This window comes from Sarcophilus harrisii, chromosome 6, assembly GCF_902635505.1.
Source record: "Sarcophilus harrisii chromosome 6, mSarHar1.11, whole genome shotgun sequence".
Lineage (NCBI taxonomy): Eukaryota > Metazoa > Chordata > Mammalia > Dasyuromorphia > Dasyuridae > Sarcophilus > Sarcophilus harrisii.
Genome location: NC_045431.1, coordinates 175,534,967 through 175,552,841, shown reverse-complemented (window position 1 = coordinate 175,552,841; position 17,875 = coordinate 175,534,967). Strand labels below are relative to the sequence as shown.

Sequence of the window (17,875 nt, the reverse complement as noted above, 5' to 3'; positions counted from 1 at the left end):
AGCTGGTTTACTGATTTATTAGTGAATCAGAGCTGTATAATGACCTCCCCTGTGAGTCAATCAGTGGTGATTTCACCTCATTTTTAGTAATGAATTCAACATGTCAGTTTTGGTTCATTCATTGAATTCTCTATTTCCTCTTGGGTAGAATCATCTTGTCTCATTTTGAAGATAGACAACTCCGAAAGGCCTCCTTGGGCATTATGGGAACAGAGCAGTGTTGTGACAACTGTCAGGCCAGGTGAGCGCTTCTCTTGGCCAGTTTGGAAAATACTATCCCCATGTCCCAGTATCACCTGCTTAGTAAGAAATAAGGCATTAATGATTGCTGGTTGGCTTGCTGGCTCTCTTTAACATAATGTTCATTTTCATTTCCTTAAAAAACATCTAAACTCCTTTAACTCTCAAAATAAACAAATGTAGCTTTTGAAAACACAGATGCAGTGACAGAATATGCTTTGTAAACCTTAGAGTAGTATATAAATGCTTATTTGGAAACCCAGATTTTTCCTTCCTAAGCTCTTTCACTTCATAAAAACCACTCTAGACTTCATAAACACCAGATGTGATGAGAATTTTTTCCATATTCATCGTAGATCAGAAGGAGGATTGAACATGAAATAGCCTATTTAAAAAAAAAACAAAAAACATTCCAAGTCAGCATGTTGCTTGTAAAAAGCCAGCTTTCTTGGTCATGATTCCTTTTGCTTTTCTGTCTCTCGAAGGTTGGCCATTAGACTCCTTTAGCCCTTTGGGGCAATTTAAAATCTCCTTACTTTTCAGGAAAACCTTATGTTGTGTAAAGTGACTCTAGCTGTTCTTTTTGCCGTTTGAGCAGGATAAAATTATTATTGCAGAAGAAGGGATCTGAGAGAACATGGAACTTGATTCTTATATTTAACAGATGAAAAATCTGAGTTAAAGAGAGGACTTGATTTCCTGCGCCTCACAGAGGTGGTAGTTAGCAGGGGCTCAATCTCTAGTCCATATTTTCTGATTACAAGCCTTTGTCCTCTCTGGTGGTAGGCGGTGCTAAGTCTCACTCTGCCATCCATCAATAAGGCCAAGGAGTTGTAGGAAGATTGGAGGTTGACCCTGCTCTGAGCAGAGACACCCATAGGACTGGGAGTAGTTAGAAAAGGATATTTTTTTCTATAATTTTAACTTTCTTTGGTTTTCACCTTCATTTATAAACATATCCCTTTTACTTTCTAGAGACCTGTCCCATGTACTAAAGGGACAGTAGTTCAGCAAAACCAGTGAAGCCCTAAATTGCTTCTTGCCTGCCCATTGGCTCCCATTCCTGCCAGGCAGGCACATTTTCTCCTTGCAGCCTATTTCTGCTTGGTTCAAATGCTGTGGGTAGATCCTGTAGAATGCCAGTGAGGACTTTTTCAGAGCTGTCTGAGACAGTGGAAACTAAGGAACTATGGCAGCCATAAAAGCCTGGACCAGTTTGAGTACTTTTCTCTGATGAGACTATTTGAACCCAGGAGAACCTCACTGGTGCCAGTGTGGGGCATGCACAGGAGTTTGCCTCCTGGTTACAGAGCAGCATCTGGGAGATCAAGGATACATCAGGAGTGATCATGAGGTGATGCTGAAGGCAAACCTGTGGGAGTGCAGGAGCTGAATTGTGAGCTTGGGTGTGACCCTAGCTAATGTCACTCACTGTGTGACCTCTCCAAGCTTCAGTTTTATCCTCTATAAAATGGGAAGGCTCATAGCCAAAATTTGTCTGACTCTTGTGAGAATCAAATAAAATGATTGTCCCCAAACTGCCAACATGCTCTCTAAGCTCTGGCTGTTACTTCTGGGTACTTGCCACTATCACATAGCCTTAATTTTTTCATCTGAAAATGGGACTACAGTGATGGGGCAGCCTCCCTCACATCATGGTCATCTGATAGGTCTCTGAAAGCCTCAGAATTTTCTATGAGAGTTCTATCATCATCATCATTATCATCAATATCACTGTCTTCATCATCATTGTTGTTCCTTGGTCATATGACATGTGCTACCATGTTCCCTTGGCAGTTGCTAAAATTTCTGTTGTCCTCCCTAATTCAGTTTGAATCTAGTTTTGGATGTCTTAGATGTGTGAATTCACTAAGTGTCTCTGTCTTCAGACTGAATGATCCTCATTCCAGTGATGACTCTGAGGAACACTTGCAGGACTTTGGGCCACAGGCCTACAAACTGCTGTTTGCAGTGTACAGCTTAGGAGAGAAGTTTGGAATTGGGGTCCCAGTTTTATTTCTTCGGGGATCGGTGAGTACCTGCCTCTTGGGTCACCATCACATGTGCTGTTTACCATCCCTCAGCATCCCTGGAGGGGCTTGGCATGTTGTCATTCGGCCTATTCTTGGCGAGGGAGGGCTTGTCTTTCTGGCCAGGCCCCTGCTTTTCCCTGGCACATGTGCTCCTGTGACTCATCGCCAAGGAGATTTCAGTCTCTGCCCCCACCTGGGGCCTTTCCTGCCACCTTGATCTCTGGCTGATGGAGGAATCCCCAGAGCCAATCTCCTTGGGACTATTAAGAAAAGTTCACTCTCAGGATGTCCAGGGACTGGTGCAATCTGCACTGTTAGATTGAGAACTATTGGGTGTGTTTTGTTGAAAGGTAGTAATTAATGGATATGTTAGTCAGGTCAGTAATATGTAAGTATGTACCTGGCACTTTTTAGCAAAAACTTGATCCTATCCAATGTAATTTTGCACTCTTTGGCAACTCGGAGACAGTTAGTTCTCCTTGTTATGTAACGTCAGAGTTATTCTTCATTTTTACTAAGTGAACATTTTGTAGTCCTTGTTAACTGGATTATTTTAATGTTAGACTGCCAAGTGATGCAGTGGATAGAGTACTGCACCTGGAGTCAGGAAGATGCTCTAGATTCAAATCCAGCCTCTCACACTTAGTAGCCATCTGACCCTGGGCAAGTCACTTAGCTATAAAAGTCACTTAGGTATATAATGCTTCTCCCTCTCAAGTTTTTGTGAAGATCAAGTGAGATAATAGCTGTAAAGCAATGCCTGGCACACATTTGAAACTTAACACATGCGTGTTTCCTTTTCCTTTTCTTCTCAAGAAAGTGGGAAAGAGAACCTAACATGAGGTCATGCAAGGCAATAGGTTTTTGTTTGTGTTTTAGAAAAATTATATATTTATAAGCATTTGCTCTGAATGCATACCACCTTCTTAAACATTTGAACAAGAATTTCTTTTAATTTGAGGCTGACTTGCCTTCAGAGTTTTTTCTGCTTACAGTCTGCAGGAATGGGCGCTGGATGTCCTAGTCCAGGTCTATTTGGGTGGTAATCCAGGGAACTATATGAGGGGATGAACAGGGTGGGAGTGTCACAGATTTGTAGCTTTCTAGTTTTCATTTTAATTTATGTGAAATTTATTCTGTCTCTGAAATACCATTAAGATTTGAGAAGATTTTGGTGTCTTTGAAAAATCCTATTAAATGGCCCACTTGTCCATTTTACACTTAAAATCCACATAGCCTAGATGGAGTATGACATGTTAAATTATCTTGGTTTTAATTTGGTATAATCTGATTGTGTCCTTGATGAATGTAAGTGGGCTCCTAGACAAAACTGAAAGGGCTCCCAGGAGAGATCAGATTTCACCTGTTATTTGAAAACGGAGTCAGACAAGTCCTTTTGGGAGTCATCAATTTAAAAAGTTATCCTCTGTGAAATTTTATACCACCCTTGCTAGACATTTAAAATCTTTTTTAAAAAGCCACTTAATAACTAAGGCAAATGTCACATCAGCAGCAACCCACTGTTTGCTGCAAAACCAAGGCAAGTTTGATTTCTCTGGAAAGTATTGCCATAATAGCTTGGATGGTTATTTTAAAATTTTAACTTTTAATTCTTTGGGAATTCAAGAAATTGTCTTCCTAATTAGAATAAATCTGAGTGTATACATGTATTATTTTGATAGATAAGACCACACCTGTCTTTGTAGACTATTATTAATGGTGAAACATAAGTTAATTGTCAAATCTTTTATATTTGTTTATACCTTATGAGGATGATACCAAGTGTCCACTATGATTCCAATAGTGCACATTCCACCTCCTTAGATAAATAAAATTGTTTGATGTTGTGAACTCTGTTTGCCTTTTTCCTCAGGATTTAAATAATTTGCCAACTGTGTGAATTCCTTTCTTTTCTTTCTTTTAAGTATTATTCATTTTTGGCTTGTACAGAAACCCTCTATTAGTACAATTAAATTGAAACAAATCTGCTTCATATACTGCCCCAGACAATTAGAGGAAACTTTTTTGAAGTACAATTCTTAACCTGTTTTTCTTGGGTTACTTTTGTTGTCTTTTCAACTTCAAATAATGTTTTTAAATGCATAAGTCAAAATACATAGGCTTATGAAGGAAACCAATCATATATATTAAAATGCTGTTTAACAAACAAAACAAAGTTCATGAACCCCAGTTCTGGTAGATTGCTGCAGGCTTTGGTCTGTGATCCTGCTTGGTTCAATCTTATCAAAGATATGGATGAATGCTTAATTGGCCTGTTGATCAAACTGATAGATGACCCAAATTGTGGAAGAATCACCAATATGCTGAATGACAGAATTAGGATGCAGAAAGAACTTTGGAACTGTGATGAATAAATTGAGGGATATATCTCAGTTTTTATTTCTGTCTTTGGGAGAGTTTTCTGCTGTAGAATCATAAGCTTTTTCATAGTCCATAAATAATTAGCCAATAGAGTTCTTCTGTTCTTGTCCTCTTTCATTCAACTGTGAGATGGTGGGTGAAGTTGTAGCCTTTTGCTGAATATTGCTTAGAAAAACCTCTGGGTGGTGGTAGTGGTTGTTCAGATGATTAATCAGGGTTGACTCTGTGATCCCATTTGAGATTTTCTTGACAAAGATACTGAAGTGATTTGTCATTTCCATTTCCCTCTCACTTTACAGAAGAAGAAATTGAGATAAAGATGGTTGCCCACGGTCAGTAGGTATGGGAGAATTTGAGGTACTTCATAAGCCTCATTTGACAGATGATGAAACTTGACTAGAGAAGTTTAGGAATATGTGAATGATCACAACAGCTAGTTAGCTTGATTGGAACTCTAGGATTGGATCATCTAGTTTAGAGTGCAGTGCTCTTTCCCATTTGATGCTCCTAATGCTGGTGACTCCTGATGTCTGTGCACCTTGGAAGAAAGAATAAAAGGAAAGAGAAAGTGGTGCTTTAAAAAAAAGCAAAAACAAAAACATGGTCTCATCAGCAGTCTATCTGGATGCTTGCTAAGAGATTTACTCAGTGGGTCAAGGAGACATAGCAATCACTGCAGGAGACTGGATCAGTCTGGGATCAGAATGGTACTGAGCTGGGCCAAGCAGAACTAAAGATAATAGAAGAACCTACAATTCTAGGAATCCACAAGAGCCTTCCTTAAGATGGCCTGTCACCCAGGCTGGGAGCTGTAGCCTGGAGGAGGTCTTCTGCACAGAGCTCTGGGAGCAGAGCAACCTTGCCCTTGAGGAATATAGCCAGTGAGTAAGCTCAAGGTTATTGGAGTGCAACTGAGCACTGGCGTGAACTGAGGGCATCAGCTTGAACTGGCTTGAACTGAAACCTGAAGTAAGATTGTAAGAGGCAAAAAGGAGAAGGTATTGCACAGGGGACAGGGGGATAGGAACAGGACCCCTCCTCCATGTAAATGGTGTGGAAATAGGATAGACTATCATGGTTAGGGAAAAGCTGGTGAGGCAGGTTGGCTAAAGTACCCAGTATACGAAGAGGAATAATGTGAATGGTGAATAGGAGGATGAATCAGACTTAAGAGGAATTTTAAATACTAAGTGAAGGTGAAGGAATTTTAATACTACTGTGTTATTAAGTAGAGGCACTAGGGAGTAGCTGGATCTTTTTGAGGAGAATGACCTAGTTAGCTCTCTGTCTTAGGAAATTTTATTTACTAGCTGGGAAAGGATGAATTAGAGAATAAAGAGATGTGATGAAAGGAGAGCAAGCAATTCATTAATAGTCCAGGTGAGCGGTAACAAGGACCGTGTGAGATCATGGAGAGGTCAAGCTGCAGCTGGCTGGGCAGAAGGTTTATGTCCCCTGTCCTGCCTGATGGGGAAGGCAGGTGATGGTGGAGTCTTGGGGACAACATTTTGCTTTTTGAGTTCTTGTCTCCCAGTCTTTTTGAGATCATTAACCACGGGTGTTTTAGCAGTCAACAGTCTGGGGCTGATGACTTGATTTCATTCAGGACAACTAGGTATGCTTATATTATCTCCTTGCTGGCTGTGAATTTTCTTCTCAGCCCTTTTTATCCTATACTTTGTGGTCCAAAGGTTATTCTCCTTGGCATGGAAGACAGAAGAAAAATATGAGTTTGGGCATTCTGGTTTCTGTTTGCCTTCCTTGGTCATTGCCCCCATCCTTCTCTTGGAGTAGTTTAGAACTTTGTTTGGTTATTCTTGGTATCTTATATTTCACTATTCTAAGCTGGCTTATGTGGAGCCCTCACTGCTTATAGGGCTTGGTCAGTTTAACTGTTTAACTTCTGAACACAAAGGAAAATAGAAATAAAATATTATGGGAGTGAACTTTAAACTTCTTGACTTTGGCCAGATGGTGGGTTTCAATCATCTTTCCTTTATGTGTCAGAAAACTGGCTTGGAGGTGATGTACAGTAGTGCTGGGAGTATACTCTTGGAATCTGCCAGAGTCACAAGTGAGCACAAGCCACTTAAGACAAGTCACCTACCCCAAGAGAATTTTAGCCGCTTCTCTTGTCTACTTGAGGAAATAAGTACTTTGTCTACTGTAAGTAAAGAAAAATGTGTAGATGTTGATTTTTTCCTCCTAATTTCAGAATTCTCAACGTCTTCCTGATAACTTCCGCCATCATTGTCTCTTTGGTGGTGGCAAGGACCATTTGGAGAGCTGGTGGAAGGCTTTGGCTCGGCAGCTGATTTCAGAGGGTTTTTTAGAAGAAAAGTCAGGATCCAAGAAATTTGCCAAAATTTGTGTTCTTACAAAGAAGGTAAGAAGGATAGAAGTTGACCTTTCTGTTATACTTATGTTATATTCACACAAAAATATATTAAATGGACCTCTTCTATTAGAATATGAGCACCTTGATGGCAGAGACTGTTTTTAATCTTTGTTTACTTAATACAGAACACTATGTATAGTAGGCATACAATACACGCTTATTGTCAAAACCTTACAAACAACAGGCATATACTAAATATTTATTGTCTGACTGGAGATTTTGTTTTATAGGGTAGAATCTGGCTGGATAAAGCCACTGATAAGTCATCCCAGACGCTTCTCCTTCATGCCAATGAAGACCTGTGTCCAAGGAAATTACTAAAACTAAGGTTCATTTTTTAAAAATAAATTTTCATTAGTTTTCTTGTTAATAAGTCATTTCAACATTATCATTTCACAGTTTGTGAAATGCCTATTTTTGCTATGTTTAGGTTGTAACCTGTATACTTATTAAATAAGACTGCAAGGGATGGGAAAGCAAGATATAGGTTGGGAGAGGTAGTTGGATGAAGCTATCGATAGCATGACAAATGGCTGAGTATAGTGCTGATACCAACATCTTCCCATTAAAAAAGACTCAGATGGTGGGGAAGTCATATATTTCTCTTTTTCATATGGTGAAAGGGAGACCATTTGGTGTCACTTTTTAACCATTTTTATCAGTTGTAATAATTCATTCAATTCCTTCTTGAGCTCTTCAGAGATTTGGCTGAATAGGCTTAAAAAAAAAAAAAAGCAAGTATTATCCTTGAGAGGAGAGTATAAGCTGTCATCTGTGAAGATGATATTGAAGTTTGGGTTTTGTTGAGTTTGTGAAGTGCTCAAAGCTGATTGTCTGAAATCAGAATTATTTTAACACTTAACCTAACAGGTTTTATTGTGAATAATCTTACAATAAGATTTGCATTCATAGAATTCATAGTTCCTCTATTAGAAGGTCAACTTCCTTGAAGGAAGTTTATTTAAAGGGGTCAGAGGGAGGTTTTTCTCTCTTTGGCGCTTTCTTTGTATCCATTGAGAAAATTAGCTCTGGAACAAAACTTGTAATTCGTCTTGATTGGAGAAAAGTGACATGAAAGAACCAAGTTTGAAATCCAGAGGGAACATTCTCTAAATTTGTATTTCTGTGATCTGGGATTTTCTCCAAGGAGGAGAACGAATGGGGTGGAAGTAGAGTAGTAGTGATTTGAAGCAGGTGCATCAGAGCATGTCTTCTCCTTCTCTTGGAGTCTTGTGGGGTGTTGGTGGCCCACTGTTTCTTGAGGAAATACAAGAGGGGAAGTCTGTTGTCATGGAATGCGGCAGTTCAGGATTTGGAAAAACAGGACTTGGCTTCAAGTGCTGGTTTTGCTGCTTGCTTCCTGTGTAGTCTTCTGCAGTACTGCCTCCCACCCTGTTTTTTGTTTCCATCAATTGTAATCTGGGCTTTGGGAAGACGTGATGTCTAAAGTTCCTTCCAGTTCTATACTGTTATCAGAAGTCTCAGGCTGAATAAAAGTTTAGAAGTGTCTTATTAATTAAAGTTAATTAGAACATAAATTGCTTTAAAGCTTCAACATATTTACATGGTAAAAAGCTATAGATAGGCAGGTTATACAAATTACACTTTTTTTTGAGAAGCTATATACACATTTTGCCTCTTGGCATTGAGTTTTTTTGTTATAATTTTTAGAGGTTAATTTTAGTAATACTTAATAAATTCATTAATATATTCTACGTTTAATTACAGCCTTAGCCTTGATTAACTTAAATGTGGAATCAGTGAATTCTTTTGCTCAATTTATTCTTCATTAGAACTCTATTATGTTTTATCCTGTTTGAAATTATTTTTAGAGACTTTGATTAGTTGAGTTTGTTCCCAAGGCTGGTGGCATCAGTTTTCATGGTTGGGCCAGTCTTGGAGAGGTCAGGCTGATAGGAGCTCTCCTGAGTAAAGTATTGATTTTTCTGCTTTTTTATACATAGAAAGTTGAAACAACAGAAAAAGCTTTTCTTGGGGAATGGAGGTGGTGAGCAGTGAGTAAGGAAAGGGTATCTAAATGATTCAAAGTTTCAAACAGTTGGAGTTCCAGTGTTGTGGGCTGTTATTCTTCATAGTTAACTGGTACTGGGTGTGTGTGTGTGTGTGTGTGTGTGTGTGTGTGTGTGTGTTTCTAAATGCATTTAAAAATTTTTTTTAGTTATTTTCTTCATACTTTCATAATTTATATTTTTATGGGATTTGAACATATTTAAACCAGGAAATCTTGTAGAGTATGTATTCTTGTAAAACTACTGATAATATTTTGTCTGGGAAAAAATAATCCAAATAAGAGATAATAGTCTTTTTATTCTCAATAATATTTTATTTTTCCCAAATACATGATAGTTTTCAGCATTCATTTTTTTAATATTCTGTGTTCCAAATTTTTTCTCCCTCCTTTACTTTACTTTTTCTACTATCCCAGATAAGCAAGCTGTCTGGTATGGGTTAAACATGTATAATATTTTAAAATATATTTCCATATTTGTCATGTTATTCAAGAAAAATCAGAAAAACTGGGGCAGCTAGATGGTGCAGTGGATAGAGTACCTGAAGTCAGGAGGATCTGATTTCAAATCAAGGCTCAGGCACTTAACTCTTTCTAACTGTGACCATAGGCAATTCCATTATTTTCATATACCATAATTTATTCAATCACTTCACAATTGATGGGTATCCACTTAATTTCCACTTCCTTGCCACTATGAAAAGAGGTGCTACAAACATTTTTGCATATGTGAGTCTTTTCCCCTCTTTTGATCTCTTTGGGATACAGACCTGATCATGACGAATCAAAGAGTATGCACAGTTTGATAATCCTTTGGACATAGTTTCAAATTGCTCTCCAGAATGGTTGGATCTGGAGATCCAACTTCACCAACAATGTATTTGTGCCCCAGTTTTTCAACGTTTATCATTATCTTTTCTTGTCATCTTAAACAAACTGGAAGGTGTGAAGTGGTATATCAAGAGTTATCTTAATTTGCATTTCTTTAATCAATAGTGATTTAGAGCATTTCTTTATATAACTAAAAATGGCTTTAATTTTTTTACCTAAAAATTGTCTGTTCATATCCTTTGTCCATTTATTAATTAGGGAATGACTTGTATTCTTAATTTGGCTCAGTTTTCTATATATTTTAGAAATGAGGCCTTTATCAGAAACATTAGTTGTAAAAATTGTTTCCCAGTTTTCTGCTTCCCTTCTAATCTGGGCTGCATTGGTTTTGTTTGTGCAAAACCTTTTTAACGTAATGTAATCAAAATTATCCTTCCTTCCTTCCTTCCCTCCTTCCTTCCCCTCCTTCCTTCCTTCCTTCCTTCCCCTTCTTCCTTCCTTCCTTCCTTCCTCTTTCCTTCCCTTCCTTCCTTCCTTCCTTCCTTCCTTCCTTCCTTCCTTCCTTCTTTCCTTCCCCTTCCTTCCTTCCTTCCTTCCTTCCTTCCTTCCTTCCTTCCTTCCTTCCTTCCTTCCTTCCTTCCTCCTTCCCCTCCTTCCTTCCTTCCCTTCCTCCTTCCTTCTTTCCTTCCTTCCTTCCCTTCCTTCCCTCCTTCCCTTCCTTCCTTCTTTCCTTCCTTCCTTCCCTTCCTTCCCTCCTTCCTTCCCTTCCTTCCTTCTTTCCTTCCTTCCTTCCCTTCCTTCCCTCCTTCCTTCCTTCCTTCCTTCTTTCCTTCCTTCCTTCCCTTCCTCCCTCCTTCCTTCCCTTCCTCCCTCCTTCCCTTCCTCCCTCCTTCCTTCCTTCCCTCCCTCCCTCCTTCCTTCCCTTCCTCCTTCCTTCCCTCCTTCCCTCCTTCCTTCCCTCCCTCCCTCCTTCCCTTCCTCCCTCCTTCCTTCCTTCCCTCCCTCCCTCCTTCCTTCCTTCCTTCCTTCCTTCCTTCCTTCCTTCCTTCCTCTCTCCTTCTCTTCCTTCCTTCCATCCTTTCTTTCTTCTGTCCTTCTTTCCATAAAAACTGTATAAGAGACAACTGGAAGCTCCCAATTTTAGGATTATGTTAAAGAGGTCATTGTACTTAGGAAATAGGCAAATGGGAATGCCTTGTTCTGGACCTGCATCGTTTTTCTTTTCTTTTCTTTCTTTTTTTTTTTTTTATTATAATAACTTTTTATTGACAGAACCCATGCCAGGGTAATTTTTTTTTTTACAACATTATCCCTTGCACTCACTTCTGTTCTGATTTTTCCCTCCCACCCTCCACACCCTCCCCTAGATGGCAAGCAGTCTTATATATGTTGAATATGTCACAGTATATCCTAGATACAATATATGTGTGTAGAACCAAATAATTTTCTTGTTGCCCAGGGCGAATTGGATTCAGAAGGTAAAAATAACCCGGGAAGAAAAACAAAAATGCAAACAGTTTACATTCATTTCCCAGTGTTTTTTTCTTTGGGTGTAGCTGCTTCTTTCCATCATTTATCAGTTGAAACTGAATTAGGTCTCTTTGTCAAAGAAATCTACTTCCATCAGATTACATCTTCATACAGTATCATTGTTGATGCATATAATGATCTCTTGGTTCTGCTCATTTCGCTCAGCATCAGTTCATGTAAGTCTCGCCAATCCTCTCTGTATTCATCCCGCTGGTCATTTCTTACAGAATAATAATATTCCATAACATTGATATACCACAATTTACCCAACCATTCTCCAATTGATGGACATCCATTCATTTTCCAGTTTCTAGCCACTACAAACAGGGCTGCCACAAACATTTTGGCACATACAGGTCCCTTTCCCTTCTTTTAGTATCTCCTTGGGGTATAAGCCCAATAGACACACTGCTGGGTCAAAGGGTATGCACAGTTTGATAACTTTTTGGGCATAATTCCAGATGGCTCTCCAGAATGGTTGGATTCGTTCACAACTCCACCAACAATGTATCAGTGTCCCAGTTTTCCCGCATCCCCTCCAACAATCATTATTTTTTCCTGTCATCTTAGCCAATCTGACAGGTGTGTAGTGGTATCTCAGAGTTGTCTTTGCATTTCTCTGATTAATAATGATTTGGAACCCTCTTTCATATGAGTGGTAATAGTTTCAATTTCATCGTCTGAAAATTGTCTGTTCATATCCTTTGACCATTTATCAATTGGAGAATGGCTTGGTTTCTTATAAATTAGTCAGTTCTCTATATATTTTGGAAATGAGGCCTTTATCAGAATTTTAACTGTGAAGATGTTTTCCCAGTTTGTTGCTTCCCTTCTAATCTTGTTTGCATTAGTTTTGTTTGTACAGAAGCTTTTTAATTTGATATAATCAAAATTTTCTATTTTGTGATCAATAATGGTCTCTAGTTCGCCTTTGGTCACAAATTTCTTCCTCCTCCACAAGTCTGAGAGATCAACTATCCTATATTCCTCTAATTTATTTATAATCTCGTTCTTTATGTCTAAATCATGGACCCATTTTGATCTTATCTTGGTATACGGTGTTAAGTGTGGGTTCATGCCTAATTTCTGCCATACTAATTTCCAGTTATCCCAGCAGGTTTTGTCAAATAATGAATTCTTATCCCAAAAGTTAGGATCTTTGGGTTTGTCAAACACTAGATTACTATAGTTGACTATTCTGTCTTGTGAACCTAACCTGTTCCACTGATCAACTAATCTATTTCTTAGCCAATACCAAATGGTTTTGGTGACTGCTGCTTTATAATATAGTTTTAGATCAGGTACAGCTAGGCCACCTTCATTTGCTTTTTTTTCATTAATTCTTTTGAGATTCTTGACCTTTTATTATTCCATATGAATTTTGTTGTTATTTTTTCTAGATCATTAAAATATTTTCTTGGAAGTCTGATTGGTACAACACTAAATAAATAGATTAGTTTAGGGAGTATTGTCATCTTTATTATATTCGCTCGGCCTATCCAAGAGCACTTAACATTTTTCCAGTTATTTAAATCTGATTTTATTTGTGTGAAAAGTGTTTTGTAATTTTGCTCATATAATTCCCGACTTTCCTTTGGTAGATAGATTCCCAAATATTTTATGCTATCGACAGTTATTTTGAATGGAATTTCTCTTTGTATTTGTTGGATTTTGTTGGTGATGTATAAAAATGCTGAGGATTTATGGGGATTTATTTTGTATCCTGTAACTTTGCTAAAGTTATGAATTATTTCTAATAGCTTTTTAGTAGAATCTCTGGGGTCCCCTAAGTGTACCATCATATCATCTGCAAAGAGTGATAGTTTGGTTTCCTCATTACCTACTTTAATTCCTTTAATCTCTTTCTCAACTCTTATTGCCAAGGCTAGTGTTTGTAATACAATATTGAATAATAATGGTGACAGTGGGCAACCTTGTTTCTTCACTACAGATCTTACTGGGAAAGGTTCCAGTTTTTCCCCATTGCATATGATGCTTACTGATGGTTTTAAATATATGCTCCTGACTATTTTAAGAGAAAGTCCATTTATTCCTATACTCTCAAGTGTTTTTATTAGGAATGGATGTTGGATTTTATCAAAAGCTTTTTCTGCATCTATTGAGATGATCATATGTTTTTTGTTAGTTTGGTTATTGATATAGCCAATTATGCTAATAGTTTTCCTAATATTGAACCAGCCCTGCATTCCTGGTATAAATCCTGCTTGATCATAGTATATTATCCTGGGAATGATTTTCTGTAATCTTTTTGCTAATATTTTATTTAAAATTTTAGCATCGATATTCATTAAGGAGATTGGTCTATAATTTTCTTTTTCTGTTTTCAGCCTACCTGGTTTAGGTATCAGTACCATGTCTGTGTCGTAAAAGGAGTTTGGTAGGACTCCTTCAATCCCTATTTTTTCAAATAGTTTATATAGCATTGGAGTTAATTGTTCTTTAAATGTTTGGTAGAATTCACATATAAATCCATCTGGTCCTGGGGAGTTTTTCTTAGGGAGTTAGTTAATAAACTTGTTCTATTTCTTTTTCTAAGATGGGACTGTTTAGGATATTTACTTCTTCCTCTGTTAATCTGGGCAAGCTATATTTTTGAAGGTATTCTCCCATTTCAATTAAGTTGTCGAATTTATTGCCATAAAGTTGGGCAAAGTAATTCCTAATTATTGCTCTAATTTCCTCTTTGTGAGTGGCGAGTTCTCCCTTTTCATTTTTAAGACTAACAATTTGATTTTCCTCTTTCCTTTTTTTAATCAGATTTACTAAGGGTTTGTCTATTTTGTTGGTTTTTTCATAGAACCAACTCTTAGTTTATTAATTAATTCAATAGTTTTTTACTTTCAATTTTATTGATCTCTCCTTTTATTTTAGAATTTCAAGTTTAGTGTTTGACTGGGGTTTTTAATTTGTTCCTTTTCTAGCATTTTTTAGTTTGCAAGCCAATTCATTGACCTTCTCTTTCTCTATTTTATGCAAGAAGGTCTCTAGGATATAAATTTCCCATATTACCTTTGGCTGCATCCCACACATTTTGGTATGATATCTCATTATTGTCATTTTCTTGGGTGAAGTTATTAATTATGTCTATGATTTGCTGTTTCACCCAATCATTCTTTAATATGAGATTATTTAGTTTCCAATTATTTTTTGGTCTACCCCTGGCTTTTTGTTGAATGTAATTTTTATTGCATTGTGGTCTGAAAATTTTTAATTTAATGTAATCAAAATTTTTTTTCTTTTCTTTCCTCTCTCTCTCCTTCCCTCCTTTTCTTCCCTCCCTCCCTCCTTCCCTCCTTTCTTTCCTCCTTCTTTCCCTTCTTCCTCTCTCCTTCTCTTTCTCCCTTCCATCTTTTCTTTCTTCTGTCATTCTTTCCATAAAAACTATATAAGAGAGAACTGGAAGCTCCCAATTTTAGGATTATGTTAAAGAGGTCATTGTATTTAGGAAATAGGCAAATGGGAATGCCTTGTTCTGGACCTGCATTGTTTTTGATGAAAATTGTGTTTGGTAAAGTTCTACTGGAAAGCCAGAAAACTGGATATACTTAATTCAGGAACCTTTTGATGAAGTGTCCACTTTGTTAAGCTTAGACACCATTCCTCTGATCTAGATACTGGGTAAATGGAGGGCTGCAAATTCAGAGACAAGGAGGCCACTCTATTCAGGCCTTATGGTCCCCAATGGGACAAAGCACTGGGACCAGGACCTCTGGAATAATTGAGGTTCCATCAAATGGTCAAATGCTCTAAGGGGCAGAGGGCTGGCTGCAGAGCAGGGACCACCAGAGAGAGCTTTATCCATGGGAAGAAAAGTCTCCAAGCCTTTTTCCTCAGGGCCTTCGGTCTACATTTTGGCCTGGTTGCACAGGGTCTCTGAAACTTAAGGACTGAGGGACCATGAAATGGAATTTGATTAGCTGTAGACTGGGGAAAGTCTTATTAGGTTGAGACTGACCCCCTGCCTTCTGGGATCCTGTGATAACGCTCTGATAGCATTAGCTTTGGCATCTGGAGTAGGCTATCCCTTCAGCAGTACCAAGTGAGAGCCTACAGATGATGGAGAGTTGGAGCCTGGGGTCATGATCCAAAGGCATGTCTCAGGTCAAGATGGAATTTTCTTTTGGTTCTTGGTCCATCACCTCATCAGCAATGTGAGGGATGAGACAGACTGAGGAGATGACTTCTCAGTCAGAGAAGGAAGGTCCAAATCTGGCTGTGAATGCTCCTGGGCTAATGATACCAGGCCAGGCAGATCTGGGTCCAGTGACTATGGTGGAGGTGTTTGGGGAAAGGGGGTGGATTGGAGTGGAAGGTTCCAGGGCTGAGAAACCCTATTCTCTTGGAGTTGTGGATCTTGAAGGATCCTTGGTGCTGAAGTCTGGAGACAGAATCTTTTTAATTGTCAAATAACGTGACTAATACTAGACCTTGGAAGCTGTTCAGTTAGTCCCAAACTATAAAAGACTATGTAAGATAAAGTCCTATTTTACATGAGAAACTAATGCTCAGAGTTTAAGAGACGAATCCCTAACTGAACAGCTTCCAAGGTCTAGTATTAGTCACGTTATTTGACAATTAAAAAGATTCTTCCCCTCCCCATCTGCCCCAATATCCAAGTTGTAGCCAAGATCTGTTGAGTTCACCTCTGTAGCATCTCTCATATGTATACCCTGCTCTCCTGATGCTGCTATATCTGCATCATTGTACTAGCTGCTGGAAATCTGCCTACCTCAGGCTTCTCCCCACTTCAGTCCATTCTCTATTTGGGTAAATTAACCTTCAAGCAAATGTCTGACCAATCGTAGTTTAAGACTCCCATCTCACTTAACTCCATTGACCCCTAGAATCAAAAATGAAATGCTTCTTTGGCTTTTAAAGCTCTTCACAGCCTGCCCCCATCTCACCTTTCCAATTTTCTTATACTTTGCCCCTCTCCCCTTTCCCCCACTTTTCTTTGCCCCAATACTCATGATCCAGTAGCACTGACCTTGCTCATCTCACCAGACCTTCTTATCTCTTGATTCCTGGCATATTTTTTTCTGGTTGTTCCCCCATCGCTGCTCTTTCTTCTCCTCTCTGCCCTGTTCCTTCCTTCAGGTCCCAGGTAAAATTCCATCTTCTATAGGAGTATTGGGAGCCATCTTAATTTTATGTTTTAAGATTTTTATTTTCCCTGGTTACATGTAAAACAATTTTTTACTTTTGCTTTTTAAAACATTGAGTTCCAGATTCTCTCCTTTCTTTCTCACCTCCTCCTCCCTCATTGAGAAAGCACCATGTGAAGTTATGCAAAACATTTTCCATTGCAAAAGAAAACATAGTCTTCTCCCACCCCCACCCCCCCAAAAAAAAATCTCAAGAAAAATAAAGTAAAAAAAAAGAGTATGCTTTAGTCTGAATTCAGACACATTCAGTTTTTCTCTGGATATGGACAGCATTTTTAATCATAAATCCTTCAGAGTAGTTTTGTGATCCCCTTAATTCTAACGCTTTTCCTCTGTGCATGATTATCAGTTTATCTTGTCTATAGCTTATTTGTTCATGGCTGTTGGTATGTTGTCTTTTTCATTTGAATTTGAGCTCTTTGACTACAGGAAGTATATTCTGCCTTTCTTTGTATCCCCTGTACTTATCTCAGGGCCTGGCACAGAGTAGATGCTTAATAACTGCTTGCTGACTTGATATGAGGGATTTGACAATTTCACAGATCACTCTTTGGTTAGGTGCGACTTTCAGTTATTTAGCACCAAATTCACAGTGACTTTTTCTTTCTCACATAACCATTTCTTTTCCCCTTCCTTTCTTGTGAACCCATCAGAAACTGAAATGAGGGGCAAGGTCTTGCCCTGGTCTAATTTCCTTCATGGGGTGGTGCAGTGTACCAGCACTGAATTGGGGACTAGAGGACTAGATTTCAAATCTTGGTTTCCCCCCTTTGTTTCCTGTATAGTCTTGGGCAGACACCTGACTTCCTATGTCTCAGTTTTCTCTTCTGTAAAATTAGGAGGCTGCACTAGAAGGCCTCTGAGAAGCCTTCAGACTGTCTGTGATTTTGTGAGCAGTGTCTCACTTGGTGGAGATCCTGCAATCAGTGTTTGTTCTGTAGCTGAGTCATTTCTGTTGACGAATTAATTTGAGAAGAATTGAATAAACATTTTAAAATAAATAGGTCAAATTCTACTTCAGTCAAAGCTGTTCTCCTTTACTGGTTTTGATCATGGGACCACTGATGTCTCTTGATTGACCTTATCCTATTCTGACTAACTTAGTGTTTTTCAATTTAATAGAATACTTTGCTGGACACTGTGAAACAAAAAGCAGGAATAGAAAGCTGTTTGAGTCCTTCATGAGCTTCTGATTTAGTATGGGCAGATGGGGAAAGGGGCGGCAGCACAGTATAAGCATGGCTGG

The 17,875-nt window shown here is 38.4% G+C and overlaps 1 protein-coding gene across 5 annotated transcripts in view; it reads left to right on the top strand.

The window, feature by feature from the left end:
* The window catches only part of WRN (WRN RecQ like helicase), a 92,287-nt gene that overhangs the window by 49,604 nt on the left and 24,808 nt on the right, over positions 1-17,875 (top strand). For all 5 annotated transcript variants that reach the window (XM_023505646.2, XM_023505649.2, XM_023505648.2 and 2 more), the window contains 4 exons: positions 149-241; positions 2,130-2,271; positions 6,871-7,041; positions 7,284-7,381. In XM_023505646.2, the coding sequence (XP_023361414.1) occupies positions 149-241; positions 2,130-2,271; positions 6,871-7,041; positions 7,284-7,381 (504 nt within the window). The remainder of the gene's footprint in view (positions 1-148; positions 242-2,129; positions 2,272-6,870; positions 7,042-7,283; positions 7,382-17,875) is intronic.